General features: G+C 41.9%; 1 protein-coding gene across 2 annotated transcripts in view; it reads left to right on the top strand.

Annotated features, from left to right (window-relative positions):
* The window catches only part of smg1 (SMG1 nonsense mediated mRNA decay associated PI3K related kinase), a 238,923-nt gene that overhangs the window by 160,265 nt on the left and 61,542 nt on the right, over positions 1 to 17,116 (top strand). For both annotated transcript variants that reach the window (XM_051941283.1, XM_051941282.1), the window contains exons 38-41: positions 13,668 to 13,822; positions 13,946 to 14,168; positions 14,355 to 14,601; positions 16,856 to 17,085. In XM_051941283.1, the coding sequence (XP_051797243.1) occupies positions 13,668 to 13,822; positions 13,946 to 14,168; positions 14,355 to 14,601; positions 16,856 to 17,085 (855 nt within the window). The remainder of the gene's footprint in view (positions 1 to 13,667; positions 13,823 to 13,945; positions 14,169 to 14,354; positions 14,602 to 16,855; positions 17,086 to 17,116) is intronic.

Raw genomic sequence — 17,116 nt, 5'->3', positions numbered from 1 at the left:
TAGTAAAATCCGTTTTCCCGTCAGCCTGTACAGTGCTGCAGCTGTAAGCATATGGCTAACAGCATCCTCATGCTAACGGCGGCTAACAGCCCAGAAACAGGTGAACAACACGGAGCCTGTTCGGGTCATATGAGGCTGATAAGTGATTGCAGGTTGGACGGAAAACAGAAAACTGTCAGCAGTTTGTTGAATTGGAAATCATGCGAATGAACAGGGAGGCTGTTGTCGAAGCTCAGATGGGCCACTGAAGTTTAACGGGTTACCCCGTTAAACGTCAGCGGCCTGTATTTCATGCATGTCCATGCATGAAAATGGTCAAAGTCAACCACAACTGCCTAAAATCACATCAAACTTTTCTATCTGTCATTCACCCATACATCATAACATGAAAGTACATACATGGGATTAACCTGGCACAAAAATCATGATGAAGTCGGTTTCCATCCCACTCTCCGGACTTTATTTTCCCACAGTTTCATTCTTTCACTACTCCTGGGAAATCTAAACATGTGTAATCCCTTCTCCGATCGATTTGTGCACCCAAAGGCACAACAGCCCGTCATTTTTCAGGTATTTATGAAGCCAAAAAAGACCTAGAATTACTCTCAGCGTCGTAAACAACGTTAACAGGCATAACCGGCGTTCATGAATTGGAAACAAAATGGCTCCTACAGATCACGTGACCAAAATTTTTTGGACCCGTCATGTCGCCACTCATTATACAGGCACTCTACCCCTCCCTCCCCCTCCCTCCCACACACACACTGCTCTCTCTCCCTCTCCCATGACGGAGTCACACACTCTCATAACAACGGCGTAATCTTTGAAATGCGCTGGCGTAGCGGCCCTAATCACAGCGTAATCTTTTAACCCTTTGGGGACTGCAATTTCAAAGGTTCGCCAGTACATACATTTGTATTTTTGCTCATTCTGATGTCATTTCTTGGAATATCTTCAAATACCTAATATCCCTAGAATCCTTACAACTTAATCTAAAATGGTATACATATAAATAAACCAAAAACATTAGGTAAAGGTGTTCAAATTGTGTTATAAATAAGAAAATAAATAAATCGGAAATGTTTTTTAAATTATAATTACTAAATATGCACACAAAACCCATTGATCGAAATGATTTCCGCATGTAGAAAAATAAATAAGAAATTTCTGAACACACCAGTAGTGATTTAAACAAAATACCTATTTTAGTTTTTGAGATATGAACATTTTTGTGTAAAAAATGCAGAGGCGTTTTTTTAGTTTGATCACTACTGCAGAACTAAGGCAACACTGAACATAGAAAATTAAACTAAATATTTTTTCAACAATATTGTTTGAACTATATTGGTTCATTCATTCAACATTCATCATTTATTCAACTATATTATATACTCACACACAATCTCTCACTAAATCACACGACTTTCTCTCACCTAATCAAACTACTCTCCCTAAATCACACACTCTACAGTACCCAACTCTCCCTATCACAATTCTAATCAATCAGTCTATCTATCTATCTATCTATCTATCTATCTATCTATCTATCTATCTATCTATCTATCTATCTATCTCTCTATCTCTCTATCTCTCTATCTCTCTATCTATCTCTCTATCTCTCTATCTCTCTCTCTCTCTCTCTATCTCTATCTATAGCTCTCTCACTATACCTCCTGCTCTTTCCAACCTACTCGCCACAAAGGTCCTTTGGCGCCACACAGTGGTGGCGCAGAAAAATTCCCGGGGTAATCACTCAAGTTTTTTTTTAACATGTTGTAATGACGTAAATCATGTCACTTGAAAGACGGAAGTCTCTGCTTTTAGCAGCAAAAAGAATGAGCATTCTAGCTAATGTGGTTTTTGAGTTATATCAGTTTAAGCAGACCTATGTAGACAGTGCGGGGGGGCGGGGCCGCCCGTGGGATGTCCATCCCTTGAGGGTTAAACTGAGCGTAACGGGCTGTTAAGACTGCGTAACGGCCCGTTAGACAGTGTAACGGGCCGTTATGACAGCGTAACGGGCCGTTATGCTGAAATGTGCTGGCGAGAACCCTGGGTTTAGGATTAGGTAGTGTCTACAGATACGGACCTGTACATACGGCACTTTCGATTTGCCAGACAGATACGGACCCGTACGCGAGTCTCGCGAGTCAAGAAGCTGCTAACCACTGCAAACTGTTGAAAGGTAAGCTAAGGTTAGGGTTAGGTTTAGGGTGGGTACCTGTAGTACCGATGCTACGGGTCTGTACCGCTAGCGTCTACCGGGAGTCACGTGACCAGATCTCGCGTATCTGATTGGCAAATGGCAAGTGCCGTATCCGTAGTCCACAGGCTACGGGTACGGGTCCGTACCTCTAGTAACAACCTTAGGATTATTTTTCGCTTTAAGCCCTGCAAATGTGGCTGCAGTAACAAGCTTGCTGTGCCTGACTAATAGTATGTCTGTGATTTGGAGTTATTTCCAAGCCCACATATATCGGTATCGTAGTTATCGGAATCGGAAATTGAGAGTTGGACAATATTGGCATATTGGTTATCGGCAAAAAAGCCAATATCGGACATCCCTATTCTTAATGAAATATTTTACAAATGCATAGGGTGTCTTTTTTCCATCACTGTATATTGATATAATGTCAAATGAGATATAGGACAGTGTTTCCTCCAGGATTTTTTTCAGCAGCAGCGGCAGTCTCTTCTTAGAGTCATGGCGACGTAAAGAAATGACACTTGACTGCAGATTTTACTTTTACAACTTATTTATTGAATGGCCACTTGAAAATTGATTTTTAAAGGCTGAATGTAAAAATAAAAAACAATAGAGTTAAATAAAATAAAAACAATAAATAATTTCTTGATGGGACTGTAGAATCAGTGACAAAATTTGCACCCAGGCTCAGAATAATGAATTTTCTTCTTTTCTTTTTTTTTGACGAGCTCTAAGGCTCTGTTGTACAGAAATTCAATGCCTGATAGCCTGGGATTCCCTTTAGGTTTTTCTCCTCTACTCTCATCTCTCTCTCCTGCACCACCACTCTGCTCTCCTTGACTTTGTTCCACTGCTCCTCCCCGTCTAATATTACTTGTTTTATACAGTTACATAAAACATCACATAAAACACTCATCACATCTGTTTAGCAGTGTGAACACATTTTTTTTTTACCTAACCATCATTTATGAGTCAAATGATACGCTAATGATACCTGACTAGCATCATCTTCATCAGGTGTCTTTCTCTTCTTAGAGCATGTGTTTGAACAAGCTCATCTGAAAATGCAGTCAGCAGTTACATCACGGCATGTAGGTATTAGCTTAATGCTATCAATTAGTTTACTCACATTAGCGTCACTGAGTTGGCACTGGACCATTAAATCAAGCTACCGATATGTTACGTAACGTTAGCTGGCCATCAATATTTTATGAATGTCTATTTAAGTTGTAGAATCTATTATGAGTTATCTAAACTAATAACTTTTTGTCCAGTAAGTCACTGCCCTATTTTCCAAGACAATACTCATCTGACTCTCTGGCCTGGTGCCTGGGTACTTGATGCGATGTCACTTTCAAGGCTGTGCTCTTGCGAATAATTAACGTTGTATTAACCCGACATATCAAAGAGTAGATACTGATCAAGATAGTTATCTGTAGTTTACCTTAGTACTTGTGATTAACCGGCCCAGCGCAGGACTCGACTGTGAAGGTGGAGACATGCCGTGGTGGTGTAGTTGCGACAACAAAAATAAATAAATAAAAAATTGAAGGACCAGCGGCTAGGATTTAGGCATGGCGGTCCACCACTCTTATGAATGTAGAGGAAACTGTAGGATGAGAACATATCTTTTATATCGATACAGTTTGATGTTGCTTTATATAGCCTGTTCCAAATCTTTCATGAAGACATGCCAGTATTTATATCTCTCCCTCACACTCTCCATCAACTTTGCCCCTACATTTCCTCTGCATCTGCATGCAAACCTGGCACCACTTACTCATACGTTCTCCTGCAGCATAAAGGTAGACACAGCACCAATATAATTGTTGTACGTCTCCTCATGTACTTAAAATGCAAGTACTCGAAGTTTCCAAAATGAATACTTGAAACTTACAGTTTATACTCTCAGTGAAGCAGTTACTATTTTAAATGTAGTGAAATACAAGATGGTCTTGCTAAGTTTCCTGAAATTTGCAGTGGCACAGGACTGAAACTGAAAACTTCTAAATATTTTCTTTGAAATTTGTTTGTTACATTTTAAATTGATCAGTCTGTTTTAACCCTCTGAACCCCAAGCCGTTTTTAGGTGTTTGTTCCATCAGTTAAAGTTTTTTCCAAACTGTATTGTTTTTGACTGCAGTATGAAGTGCTGCACCTCCATGAAAACAGTACCGCCAGTGTTGGAAAGAGCGATAACTCAGAAATCCCCTTCATGCAATATGACAGAGTTGTAGTAACAGTAATGGTAATTGTTGAGTTTTTGACAGCGCTGCTCCTTTAACCAATACTGCTCATTGATCCGGTACTTTAATGTTATTCTTATTGGTACTTTTTGATAGTTTTGTGTGTTTGTTTTGTTTTTAAAAGAATAAACATAACACATTAAGAATAGAATAAAGATTCCTTTATTTTCCTCATATGTACTGTATTTAAATATAAATTTATATAGACAGTAGTGCTGTGTTGATGGGAATGATATAAGCACTGTGAACAGTGTTGCAGGTTTACTCACAATATACACCAATCACGCATATCATTATGACCACTGACAGGTGATGTGATTATCTATTCATCATGACACTGTTAGTGGGTTGGATACATTAGGCAATAAGTGAATATTTTGTCCTCAAAGTTGATGTGTTAGATTCAGGAAAAATGGATAAGCGTATGGATTTGAACAAGTTTGACAAAGGCCAAATTGTGAGCATCTCCAAAACTGTGGCTCTTGTGGGGTGTTCCTGATCTGCAGTGGTCAGTATCTGTCAAAAGTGGTCCAAGGAAGGAACAGTGGTGAGCCGGCAACAGGGTCATGGGTGGCCAAGGCTCATTGATGCACATTGTGAACGAAGGCTGGCCCGTGTGATCCCATCCAACAGACAAGCTACTGTTGCTCAAATTGCTGAAGAAATTGATGCTGGTTCTGATAGAAAGGTGTCAGAATACACAGTGCCTCATAGTTTGTTGCATATGGGGATGCAGACCAGTCAGAGTGCCCATGCTGACCCCTGTTCACCGTTGACTGCGCCAACAATGGGCACGTGAGCATCATGACTGGACCATGGAGCAATGGAAGAAGGTGGCCTGGTCTGATGAATCATGTTTTCTTTTACATCACATGGATGGCCAGGTGCGTGTGTGTGTCACTTATCTGGGGAACACATGACACCAGGATGCACTATGGGAAGAAGGTAGCCTGCGGAGATAGTGTGAGACTTTCGACAATGTTCTTCTGGGAAACCTTGGGTTCTGCCATTCATGTGGATGTTATTTTGACACATACCACATATCTAAGCATCGTTGAAGACCATGTAAACAGTATTCCCTGATGGCTGTGGCCTCTTTCAGTAGGATACAAAATGGTTCAGGAATGGTTTGAGGAGCACAGTGAGTTTGAGGTGTTGAATTTGCCTTCAAATCCCCTAGATCCCCTTGCATCGCGAGGTGCATTTCCTCGAAAACGACCGATTCGTGGATTATATACCGATTTCAAGACATGTTTTGGACAAAGGTTGTTGCTAGAGGTACGGACCCGTACCCGTAGCCTGTGGACTACGGATACAGCACTTGCCATTTGCCAATCAGATACGCAAGATCTGGTCATGTGACTCCCAGTAGACGCTAGCGGTACGGACCCGTAGCATCGGTACTACAGGTACGGACCCTAAACCTGACCCTAACACTAACCCTAACCTTAACCTTTGCTTACCTTTCAACAGTTTGCAGTGGTTAGCAGCTTCTTGACTCGCGAGACTCGCGTACGGGTCCGTATCTGTCTGGCAAATGGAAAGTGCCGTATCCGTAGCCCACAGGCTACGGGTACGGGTCCGTATCTGTAGACACTACCTTGGACAAAATATTTTACTGGCTTGTTTCGTCTGGATGTCCAAGGTTGGATTATGGCCGTTTTTTGTGGAATATTTTCATCTGTGTGTAATAATGAACCCGGAAATGTGAGTCGCGCTGTGTACGTTGAAGCCGTGTATAGAGAACGGATGGATGGATATTCGTTGTTTGTCGGACAAATGTGTTTATATTACCCGCTGTGGTAATCACATCTGAAAGTGGTTTATACCGGCGGATTCATGAGAATCTAAGCTTTCCATTGGCGTATAGTGTTTGTATAATCGCGTTTGCAGTTTCAGACATTTAGCAAATTGCTTATACAGATCTCAAAGTGTACCGTGGGCGGGACACTGAAGCGCAACTGAAGCGCAACGGGTTAAAGGTTGCCGACCCCTGGTCTGTGGGATGTGCTTGACCAGGGGTGGCCAACCAGTCAGAGCCACAATTGTTACAGTGCTACTGCAAAGAGCCACATCATACACATGGGCACACATGAGCTGCCCCCGTTCCTCACTCTCTCGCACTCTTACACATACAGAGACCTCTGCTCTGCCAGATTTGCTGTAAATGTCACACATCAACATAATGACAAAAATTGAGTCCCACAGAACTAAGACCACAGGCCAGTCATTTTCAACAATGAACACTATGTGCCTCAAAAAACACTCAGTTCAATGTTCAGTTCATGTCTACAAACAAAAATATTTTAGGAATACAGCCTAGGCCTTTGGAATGCCATGGGAGATGACAAACTCAGATAAGCACTCTCTCCTCTCCAGCACTGACCAGCCCCCATTTCTGGAGACATGGGACATATGTATTTGTGTGTTTTCATTTACAGGAAAAGGCATAGAGACCTTCTGCAGAGAGATGGATCTCCCTGCTGAACCTTAAAACCTTGGAAGAACCTTTTTTGAAAGACAATGACTTTCACTTTTATGCTATGAATGTTTTGTTTAATCAACTTTCATGCTAAAACCTTCCCCCACCCTCTTAGGAGATCTCTCTGCCTGCTTCCGGGGCCATAAAACTTTAATGGCTCTGCTGGAGCACAGAGACACACTTTCTTTAAGGAACAAGAACATCTTCAAAATTCATATTTCTGAGATTTATTTTGTGTTTGCAGGTTTACCAAAGTTACTGAAAGTACTTCATCTATAACATATTCAAAATTGGCACTTCTATGTCTTATATAAGTGGATTTATTGAGTTTTGAATGTTTAATCTAAATTCTCTTTTTATTCTTTCTATTAGGAATGTGAAAGATGAAAATTGTGTTATTCATTACCATATGTATGACATGTTATCATATCTTCACTGTGACATATATCCTTAGTATCCAGAAGCACATTCATATAATACTATGGAATTAAATAATTCACATATTTGTTAACCTGCATAATCCCACGTGTTTCACTGCTGGTTTACCTGGATCATGGTGAGGAATAGACAGATCGCGTTTACTCGTTAATATTACAATATTTTAATCCATTCTGGATCATTTCTCCTCTCTGCCTCTTTCCTTGAGAACAAAGAAGGGGTCATATTACTAGGCAGAATTCGCGCCGAAGTATCATCTCCGCCCTGAGGTCCTCCCATAGCCCCCTTGCCTGATAACCCAGACAACGCCTGGCCCCCACTCGCTTCTACTTCTCTTGCTCTTTGGGGAACTCCAGGCTGGAGTATCTCTCATATTCTTATCTAAAAGATGCGTCCCTTTCTGTCTTCTGAAGTTTTCTTTGTACCAGAGTGGTAACTCTGTTAACTATTTATCTTTTAATTTTTGCAACTTAAGTAGACATTTTTGCTCACTTTCAAGCCGAATTTATTCTTTTTATCCGTATTTTTGACAAAGAACTGATTAAGAACCAATTTCCTTATTTTTCCTAATTTTACGGCTTTCCATCAAACATCCTTCCTTTTACTCGCTAAAGCCTGAGAGCCATCATTTTAATCAAGTGGCTTGATCAACCGGACAACCTCAGCTGACAGCACCTGAGACCTGCTGGTCCAGAGACCCATTTGCTCTGAACCGATCGCCCATGCAGGACGGCCATTGCTGCCATAGTGACGGACAACAGCGCTTGGGGAAACAGAGACGTCCCGTTGCGCTGTGAGACCATCCACTGGCAACTTCTGCGTCCCAGCATATGACGGTTCACTGACAGTAAGACCAGCTGAGCTTCTGAGCTTTATCTGCCTGATCCGGTTTGATGTGACTAACCACTTGATTACTTAATTCATTTAATCCATTATTCTTATCAACCGTTATTAATCCAAATTACTATTTATTTAGTCAGTTTAGCTATCTGGCTTCACTTTACCATAATCTTCATGCTGATACACACATACGATCTCACATACACACGCTCACATACACACACTCCCAATCTCTCATACATACGCACGCACACAAACACCCGGATTCTCACACACACACACACACACACACACACACACACACACACACACACACACACACACACACACACACACACACACACACACATCACATGTCACTGTATATAGACTTCACCTGTGTTATTCAATAGAATATATTAAATAAATGATCTGATTCTGATATGAGACTGATCAAATTTATTTCAGCAGGAATTTCTTTGAAATTCTGCCTAAATTAATTAATTTCCCTGTAAGACAGGGTGGTGCCCCTTTTTTAACAAGTGCAAAATAAAATATCTTACGTAGTGTTCCCTACAATATGATAATTTACAATAGCATTTCTTTCTCTTACCATGCACATTGCTTAGTGGGACTTAGTGGAAATTCCAAAACTCTGAAAAGTTTGGTCAGCTTTGCGCAGCCCCACTAGCCCATTCACAGATCCGATCATGGCTGGCGCTCCATCCGTGCCTATCACAGTTAGCTTCAGTATAGGCACATCTGCTTTCACAAATGCAGCCATCGTTGTTTCCTACACATCTATGCCACGGGTTATGTCTTTTAATGGCACAATATCAAGGAGTTCTTCTTTGATCACGCAATCTTTTGACACAGATCACGCAAATGTTGCCAGCTGAGGCAAGTTTATATGATGCAAGCATTACGGTGTTCGAGTACTTCATAAATTTTTGGAACAATTGTGTCTGCTTTTCTGTCTGACCTTTCAAAGTGACCAACTTGTGGTTGCAAAGTTCAGTCACCTTTGGAAATTCCTGGTCGATGTTAGCATGGAGTGAACTGATTTGAAGCCTTGAAATGTGCTAATGCCTGACATATAAGGCAGAATGGCTTGCCATTTTGTTCAACAACAAAAAAAACCTCTCCCACTCTGTTTAAAATGTCCTGTGTTCATCTTCATATTTTCATTTGGCCGTGCATTTTTTCCCTGCCATTTTGAGAATGAATTTGGTAGGCCTACTCTACTCAGTTGTTTTTCCCTCCAAGTCATTTGCATCAACACGCATGTACGTGAGATGCACGTACCGTAAAAAAACACAAACAAAAATTGACGTGAACCTGAGAGCCGCATGAAACCGGGCAAAGAGCCGCATGCTCCTCGGGAGCCGCAGGTTGGCCAGGCCTGTGCTAGACAAACAAATCCAATCAATGAAGACCCCACCTCACAACTTCAAGGATAAGCTGCTAACATCTTGGTGGCAGATACCATAGCGCACCTTCATTTGTCTGGTGAAGTCCATGCCTTGATGGGTCAAGGCTGTTTGGCAGCGAAAGGACAACCAACACAGTATTAGGCAGGTGGTCATAATGTTATGCCTGTTCTGTGTAAAACAATATGCAATGTATTTAATTAAACTGTCCAGCATTATATCAGAAGTATTAGCTTCAGCTTGAACATATGAACTGGTAAATGCAAGCACATTCTCCTGATTAAACCTGTCACTCTTCACTTTTGAGTATAAAATTCATGCAGGACTTTGGCAGTATTTTTACTGATTTTCATAGTTTGAGCAAAGAAAACTGTAACTTTCAATAAGAGAATCAATGAAAATGAAGCAAGATAGTTTGTCTGAAGCCTCCAAATCACTAAATCCCCACTGTTCTGTGCTGTGTAAGAGACATTGAAATTGGGAGCAACAGTTCAATTGATGCTCTGAATTTTAAACTGCATTTATGAACACATCTATAGCTAAACAATCATAACTAATGCTTACTCTTAATAATTAGCCTATGTTCATGTAATGTAGTAAACTCTGTGCTGGCCGCTGGCAGACCCAACATACCTGGTTAGTGAGGGATGAACTACGAGCTCCTCAGTCAAACTGCATTTCTCCATCTACATGTGAACTTTTACTGAATGTTTTGGCAGTCAGCGCATGTTTCAACAATTTCTTTTGTGGCAACGAACATCGTCTGCATTATCTATTATGAATTATTCATACTACTGAATGTTCATCACCTGTGTGTGACGCACGGAGCTGCAGAGCTGCTCTGCCCCCCACAGCAGGTGAGCCTGTAGTTCAATAAACAGAACACTGTTTTGGATTTGGAAAGTGAAAGACACATCACACACATAATTAATAATTTCTGAAAAATAATGGGAACCACGTTTTTCTACCTTTTTTTTATAGTACTGTTGGCAAAACCGGGGCTGCACAGTGGAGTAGTGGTTAGCACTTTCGCCTTGCAGCAAGAAGATCCCCGGTTCAAATCCCGGGGTGGGCCTGGGATCTTTCTGCATGGAGTTTGCATACTCTCCATGTGCATGCATGGGTTTTCGCCGGGTACTCAGGCTTCCTCCCACAGTCCAAAAATATGCTGAGGTTAATTGATAACTCTAAATTGCCCGTAGGTGTGAATGTGTGTGTGATTGTTCATCTGTACATCTAGCCCTGCGACAGACTGGTGACCTGTCCAGGGTGTTCCCTGCCTTTGCCTGAGTCAACTGGGATAGGCTCCAGCACCCCCCGCGACCCTAGTGAGGATAAAGCAGTGTATAGAGAATGGATGGATGGATGTTAGCAAAATGTTTGTGTAGGTTCTCATTCATCCAGGTCATGGTTATCCAAAGTTGTTTAAATCAATCCACTGGACTTTAAGAAAGTTCTTGAAGACATTTCACCTCTCATCCAAGAGGCTTCTTCAGTTCTGGTGGTGGTTGGTGTTGCCTCAGCTTTTAAACCTCTGTGAGGTGTGTTCAGGGCTTTTATTCCAACGACCAATACCAAGACTCGTCTGACTACTCAACAATGGTCGTATCGGTGGGGGCACTGAAAACTTGTGGATACCTTGACTGGACCTTTGTGAAGGCTCACACAAGATCCAGATAGGAGAACAACCCAGTGAAGACGGAAGAGAAGGAGAGCAGGCGCAACAATATAGTGATCCCATATGTGTCTGGTGTGTCTGAAAAACTGAGGAGGATTTTCAACAAACACCAGATCCCTGTCTTTTTTAAGCCAAATAACACACTCAGGCAAAGACTGGTCCACCCAAAAGACCCACACTACACAGCCGGAAGAGCAACCTGGTGTATGCAGTTAAATGCAGCAAGGAATGCTCAGATCTCTACATAGGGGAAACCAAACAGCCACTTAACAAGCGCATGGCTCAACACAGGAGAGCCAATTCCTCAGGACAGGATTCTGCAGTCTTCCTTCACCTTAAGGAAGAAGGACACTCGTTTCAGCACACCAATGTTCGGATTTTGGACAGGGAGGACAGATGGTTTGAGAGAGGAGTGAAAGAAGCCATTCATGTCCAAGTAGAGAAGCCATCTCTGAACAGAGGGATGGTCTTCGACATCATCTTTCGCCGATTTACAATCTGGTCCTTTCAAAACTCCCCAAAAGAACTGCTTAGCAGACTCATGCTCATGACCACCATTAGCACACGAGGGCTCAGTGACATCTGTACATTTCAACGACCCCCACCGATACAACGACCATCGTTGAGTAGTCATACAAGTCTTGGTATTGGTCGTTGGAATAATAGCCCTGAACACACCTCACAGAGGTTTAAAAGTTGAGGCAACACCAACCACCACCAGAACTGAAGAAGCCTCTTGGATGAGAGGTGAAACGTCTTCTAGGAACTTTCTTAAAGTCCAGTGGATTGATTTAAACAACTTTGGATGTTAGCAAAACCATTAATGTCGGAGCTTCTGGATCCTCCTGTATTTGAAAATTTTGCCCGAGGGCTCTTTTGCAAGTCATGGAGGAAATGTTCAGTTTACGTATTTAAGGGGGTTCTGACTTTACAACGTTCTTGACCTAGAGCGTTTCGTTGTGATGTCGGAACTAGTGACATGGAACTAGTTGGCGAGCAGACGACTACGTCATCACGCAGTACTATAAAACGGCTATTCTGCCCTCCCTAACGTCAAGTTGGCAGGTAGTTAACAGTCTTCATACAAAGACAAGGCTTTGTGGACTCAGGCCACACTTTATCTCCACATGAATTACTGTAAAACTGAAAATTCAAGAAAAACACAATAATTAATAATATACACGAAAATCCGCATACAAGCAAAGTTTGCTAGCTTGATGCTAATTTCTATGGGAAAACCCATTGACATGCTAATGGTTAGCATTGCAGTCGCGGAAAATAGTATAACAGAATTACACTGAACAGCATTTTACCTGCTTAATGCAATAGCACAAATGGTAATTAATTCACTACTCACAGGCATATATTTTCCTCACTCTGAAAAAAGGGAACAACAGTACGAACTCTGAAAACTCTGCCGTGACTTCACCTGTTGGTTGCAGAACAGGAAGTAGCCACGAATACCTGTAAGGCTCAAAACTCACATTGAAAATTATAACCAAGGCCAAACTGCAAGGTGCCACCTGGTGGTGTATGACTGCAAGAACAGAGGCAGCACAACGGCTTTGTTTACATTCTCCAGTTGTACGTCACCTAAGATTGTAAACAAGTACATTGATAATTCGGCCTTCAGGACAACACAACATGGAAGTGAAATTAGATATAATAAAACGCTGCGAACAGGCCGAAACACCGATGAACATCGGCATTATTAGATCAAGTTGTAAAAACAGTGGAAGATACTCATTCATCGTCTTGTAGAATGACTCATACATGCATGAAAGTCATTGTTATTCATGTCGTTTATGAAGAACTGATCGATGTTGTGTTGCACGTGACTGCTTTGTTTACACTGTCTGTAGAGTTCCGACTTATGGTAAAAATTGACTTGTATAATATGTACGAACAGAATTCCGACATAGTTCGAGGACCCTCTGTAAAGACATTTTACAACTTAGAATTTCAGTTGGTCCATGTCCCATATCTGCTGTGTGTCAGCACAGCCTTAAGTTCTTCCCAGTTTAGTGCTTGTATTGCTTGAAATTTTTCATTTGACTGTAGGTCTTCTTGGTTGTGCACTGCACTGCATCTTGTGTTTTTTTGTTTTTGGTTGTTTTTTTACAGAATTGGGTGCCTGAAAAAGCTTTATTTTTGCATATTTTATATGAACTATGGAGAATAAAATGATTTTTAATGAACATTGTCATTCAAACTTTTATTCTAAGTGACTGGGAATGGGTCCAATATTGACTTTATTTTACCCGGGATGCTGTGACATAAGCAGTTCTTGTGAATGGATGATGTGGTCTTTAAAATGTGACAACCACTGGTCAAAAGAATCTGTTAACCAGTCCTATGTGCTAATCAGGTCCAACAGCTGGTGGGTGAGCTGCGCAGAGTGACCTTACTGTGGGATGAGCTGTGGCTGGGTGTGTTGCAACAGCAACACATGCACGTCTTGCGTAGGATCCAACAACTGGAGGATGAAGTCAAGAGAGTGCAGAACAACAACACATTGCGCAGGTGAGACTCACTCACCGACAGGAGATATATATCCGTGTGTGTATATAAATATATATCTGAATCTCGAATGTGCACTATTTTCCCTGCTTCTCTTGTGTAGTCACAATCTTTGTTCTGCTGCAGGGATGAAAAGATTGCCATTATGCGTGAGAAGCATTCTGCTCTCATGCGTCCCGTAGTTTTTGCCCTGGATCACGTCTGCAGCATCACAGCAGCTCCAGCACAGACACCGCATGAGACCTGGTTCCAGCAGACCTATGGTGATGCCATTACTTCTGCTCTGGAGCGTCTTAAAAACCCTTCCAATCCTGCCAACCCTGCCAGTAGTTGGCTTCCTTTCAGACAGGTCTGTGGCCATTTCTATGCACTGTTGTATATATTTTATTCTATATCAATTTCATATTGATCCATTCATACAAATCTAGGCTTACGTATCCTCAGATGCATGTCTATTTTCTGTATGTCATTAATTCAAACATATTTAGTAAAATTATCTTGCAAGCTTATCCCATCTGGTGTACGTGCTGGTTAGATAATGATGAGCCTTCAGCAGCGTGCTCAGAAGCGAGCCAGCTATCTGCTTCATCTGGATGAAATTAGTCCTCGCCTAGTGTCTATGAGCACAACGGAGATGGCCCTACCGGGCGAGGCATCAGCTTCAGATGCCGTTACCATACAGAGAGTTGGCAACACCATCACTATCCTTCCCACCAAGACCAAGCCAAAGAAGCTATTCTTTCTGGGCTCAGATGGACACAACTACCCATACCTTTTTAAAGGTAGGAAACCCTATAAAATCTGTCACATGTGACAGATTTCATTTTAATAAAATCTGTCGCATATGAACCTGGAAAGAGATTTTGACTGCATAGGTCAGTCATAGGCTACGTTTACACTGCAGGACTTAATGCTCAATTCCGATTTTTTTGTGAAATCCGATTTTTTGCAAGTTCGTTCACATTTCCAATTAAATGCGACTTGTATGTGATCTCCTGTGTGAACCTTACACGGTCCGTGTACTTTACGGCCATCCGTTTTCCGGATTGATATGGGTAAACGAAAAACGGAAAACCATCCGATTTTCAATTTCCGTTTGGATGAAGGTAAACGAAAAACGGGAAACGAGCCGTGTCCCGTTTTTCGTTTGGAAATCGAAAATTGTGTCTCTCGCTTTGCCTTGGACAGTGCAGACAATGAGGCTGAAATAATGTGTATTCCCCTCATAACATGTTCTGGTAGATCCTCCTGTATCGTCATTTGTCTGTGTTGACAATTTCTGAATAAATGCTATGAAGTTCTGATGATGAACAGAGGTGGGGTTTAACCAAAAACAAACAAAACAAAAACGCCAGTATTTGAAGATAAGATACCCTGGTGGAATTGAGTCTGGCAGTGTGAAAAAATGCTCACAGTGGTGTTGATTTTACTGTATCAGAAGTTGGACAGATTGCTCAAAAGATTGAATTACAGCGCGTTTGAATCTAGTTCCCACCCAGAGGGTATTGAGCCTACGTTTAGTTAGCAGGGTGATTGAGTAGCAACATTACACTTTATTACAAAAAGGAGAAGGAAAAGACATTGTTAGGCAGCGCGATGAATACTATTAACTGAGCAACACGCCATGTATAGCAAAAGCATTTATTCAGACAGAAATGTGACGCGCTACATTACCAAACATGTTTGACAATCAAAGCATGATCGTAACAATCCACGATTTGTTTTATTAATAAACTACGCTGATATCTAAACACAGGATTATAACTCCACCCTTCCGAATGCATGCGCGCTCCCGTGGCAAGGGATACAATTTCTATCGGGGGTAACTACTTTGGCACGACACCTGTCCAAGGCAAAGCGAGACACACGAAAGGGAATGACGTTTGTATTTTGTTTCCCGACTTGTGTGAAATAAACCCACAGTAGAAAATCAGATATAGGCTCGTTTTCCGTTTTAGATTTCCAAACGAAAAACGGGACACGGCTCGTTTTTCGTTTACCTTCATCCAAACGGAAATCGAAAATCGGATGGTTTTCCGTTTTTCGTTTACCCATATCAATCCGGAAAACGGATGGCTGTAAAGTACACGGACCCTTACACGACCCAAAAGGGTCCTGCATGCGCAGAAGAGGACACAACAATGACACACGCAGAGAGCGTGTTCAGTGTTTGCGGTAAACATGGACGCTAACAGTAGAGCATGTCTGGCCATTTTAAAGTTGTTGTCCAGCCGGAGCCAGCATATTTATAACTTAATCGTTTTAAGGAGAAGGTCAAGAAGGAAAAGAGCCAGGATTTTGGCCCTGGCGTTTTGTGAGGCAGTGGCAGCAACGTCTCTCCAGAGAACTGTGTGGGTGCAGAGTAGCAGCCAGGAGTGGTGGGATAGTGATGTGAGAGGCTTCACAGATGCGGACTTCATTCAGAATTTTCGAATGACAAGGGCAACCTTTACGTTCATATGTGAGCGCCTCTTTTTAACACTCTCACGGCGAGACACACGTCCTCGGCAGCCTGAAGACACAGAATAGTGACGTTTGGCGAGTACCAATGACGTATAGGTCGGATAAATGTGACCTGGCCGTTCAGACTGAAGTCGAATGGCAAAAGATCCGATACGTATTGGAATTAAGACCACATATCCAAGAGTGGCCTGGGTCGCATTTGAAAAAATCAGATCTGTGTTGTTCAGACTGTCATGAAGAGATCAGATACAGGTCGCATAGGGGCAAAAAAATTGGATTTGGGTCACTTTAGCCTGCAGTGTGAACGTAGCCAAAACCTCTTTGACAGTAACAACACTGTAAATTATGCTGTCACTACATCACTGCATTAAGATTGTTCATATATTATGACCAGTCATGGATGTAGTTTTAAGGCTTTTACTGTTTGATTGAATTTTGTATTTTGCAAAGGAAGCATTTGTGAACTAAAACTTAATCAAGCTATGCTTACTCTCTTTGAATGTTAAACACTTGCCTGATTTAATAGTTGAATTGTCTTTGCCTTAATCAAGCAATTATTAAAATCTCTCTCAGGACTGGAGGATTTGCATTTGGATGAGCGCATCATGCAATTCCTGTCAATTGTCAACACCATGTTCACCAAGATCAACCAGCAGGAGCATCCACACTTCCATGCCCGCCACTACTCTGTAACGCCCCTTGGAACCCGTTCAGGACTTATCCAGTGGGTGGATGGCGCCACGCCGCTCTTTGGCCTCTACAAACGCTGGCAGCAGAGGGAGGCTGTGCTGCAGGCTCAGAGGGTAAAGAATTTGTATTGTGCATCATCATAAA

This window comes from Acanthochromis polyacanthus, chromosome 21, assembly GCF_021347895.1.
Source record: "Acanthochromis polyacanthus isolate Apoly-LR-REF ecotype Palm Island chromosome 21, KAUST_Apoly_ChrSc, whole genome shotgun sequence".
Lineage (NCBI taxonomy): Eukaryota > Metazoa > Chordata > Actinopteri > Pomacentridae > Acanthochromis > Acanthochromis polyacanthus.
Note: the sequence above shows the minus strand (reverse complement) of the source record. Positions and strands in the feature narration are given on the sequence as shown.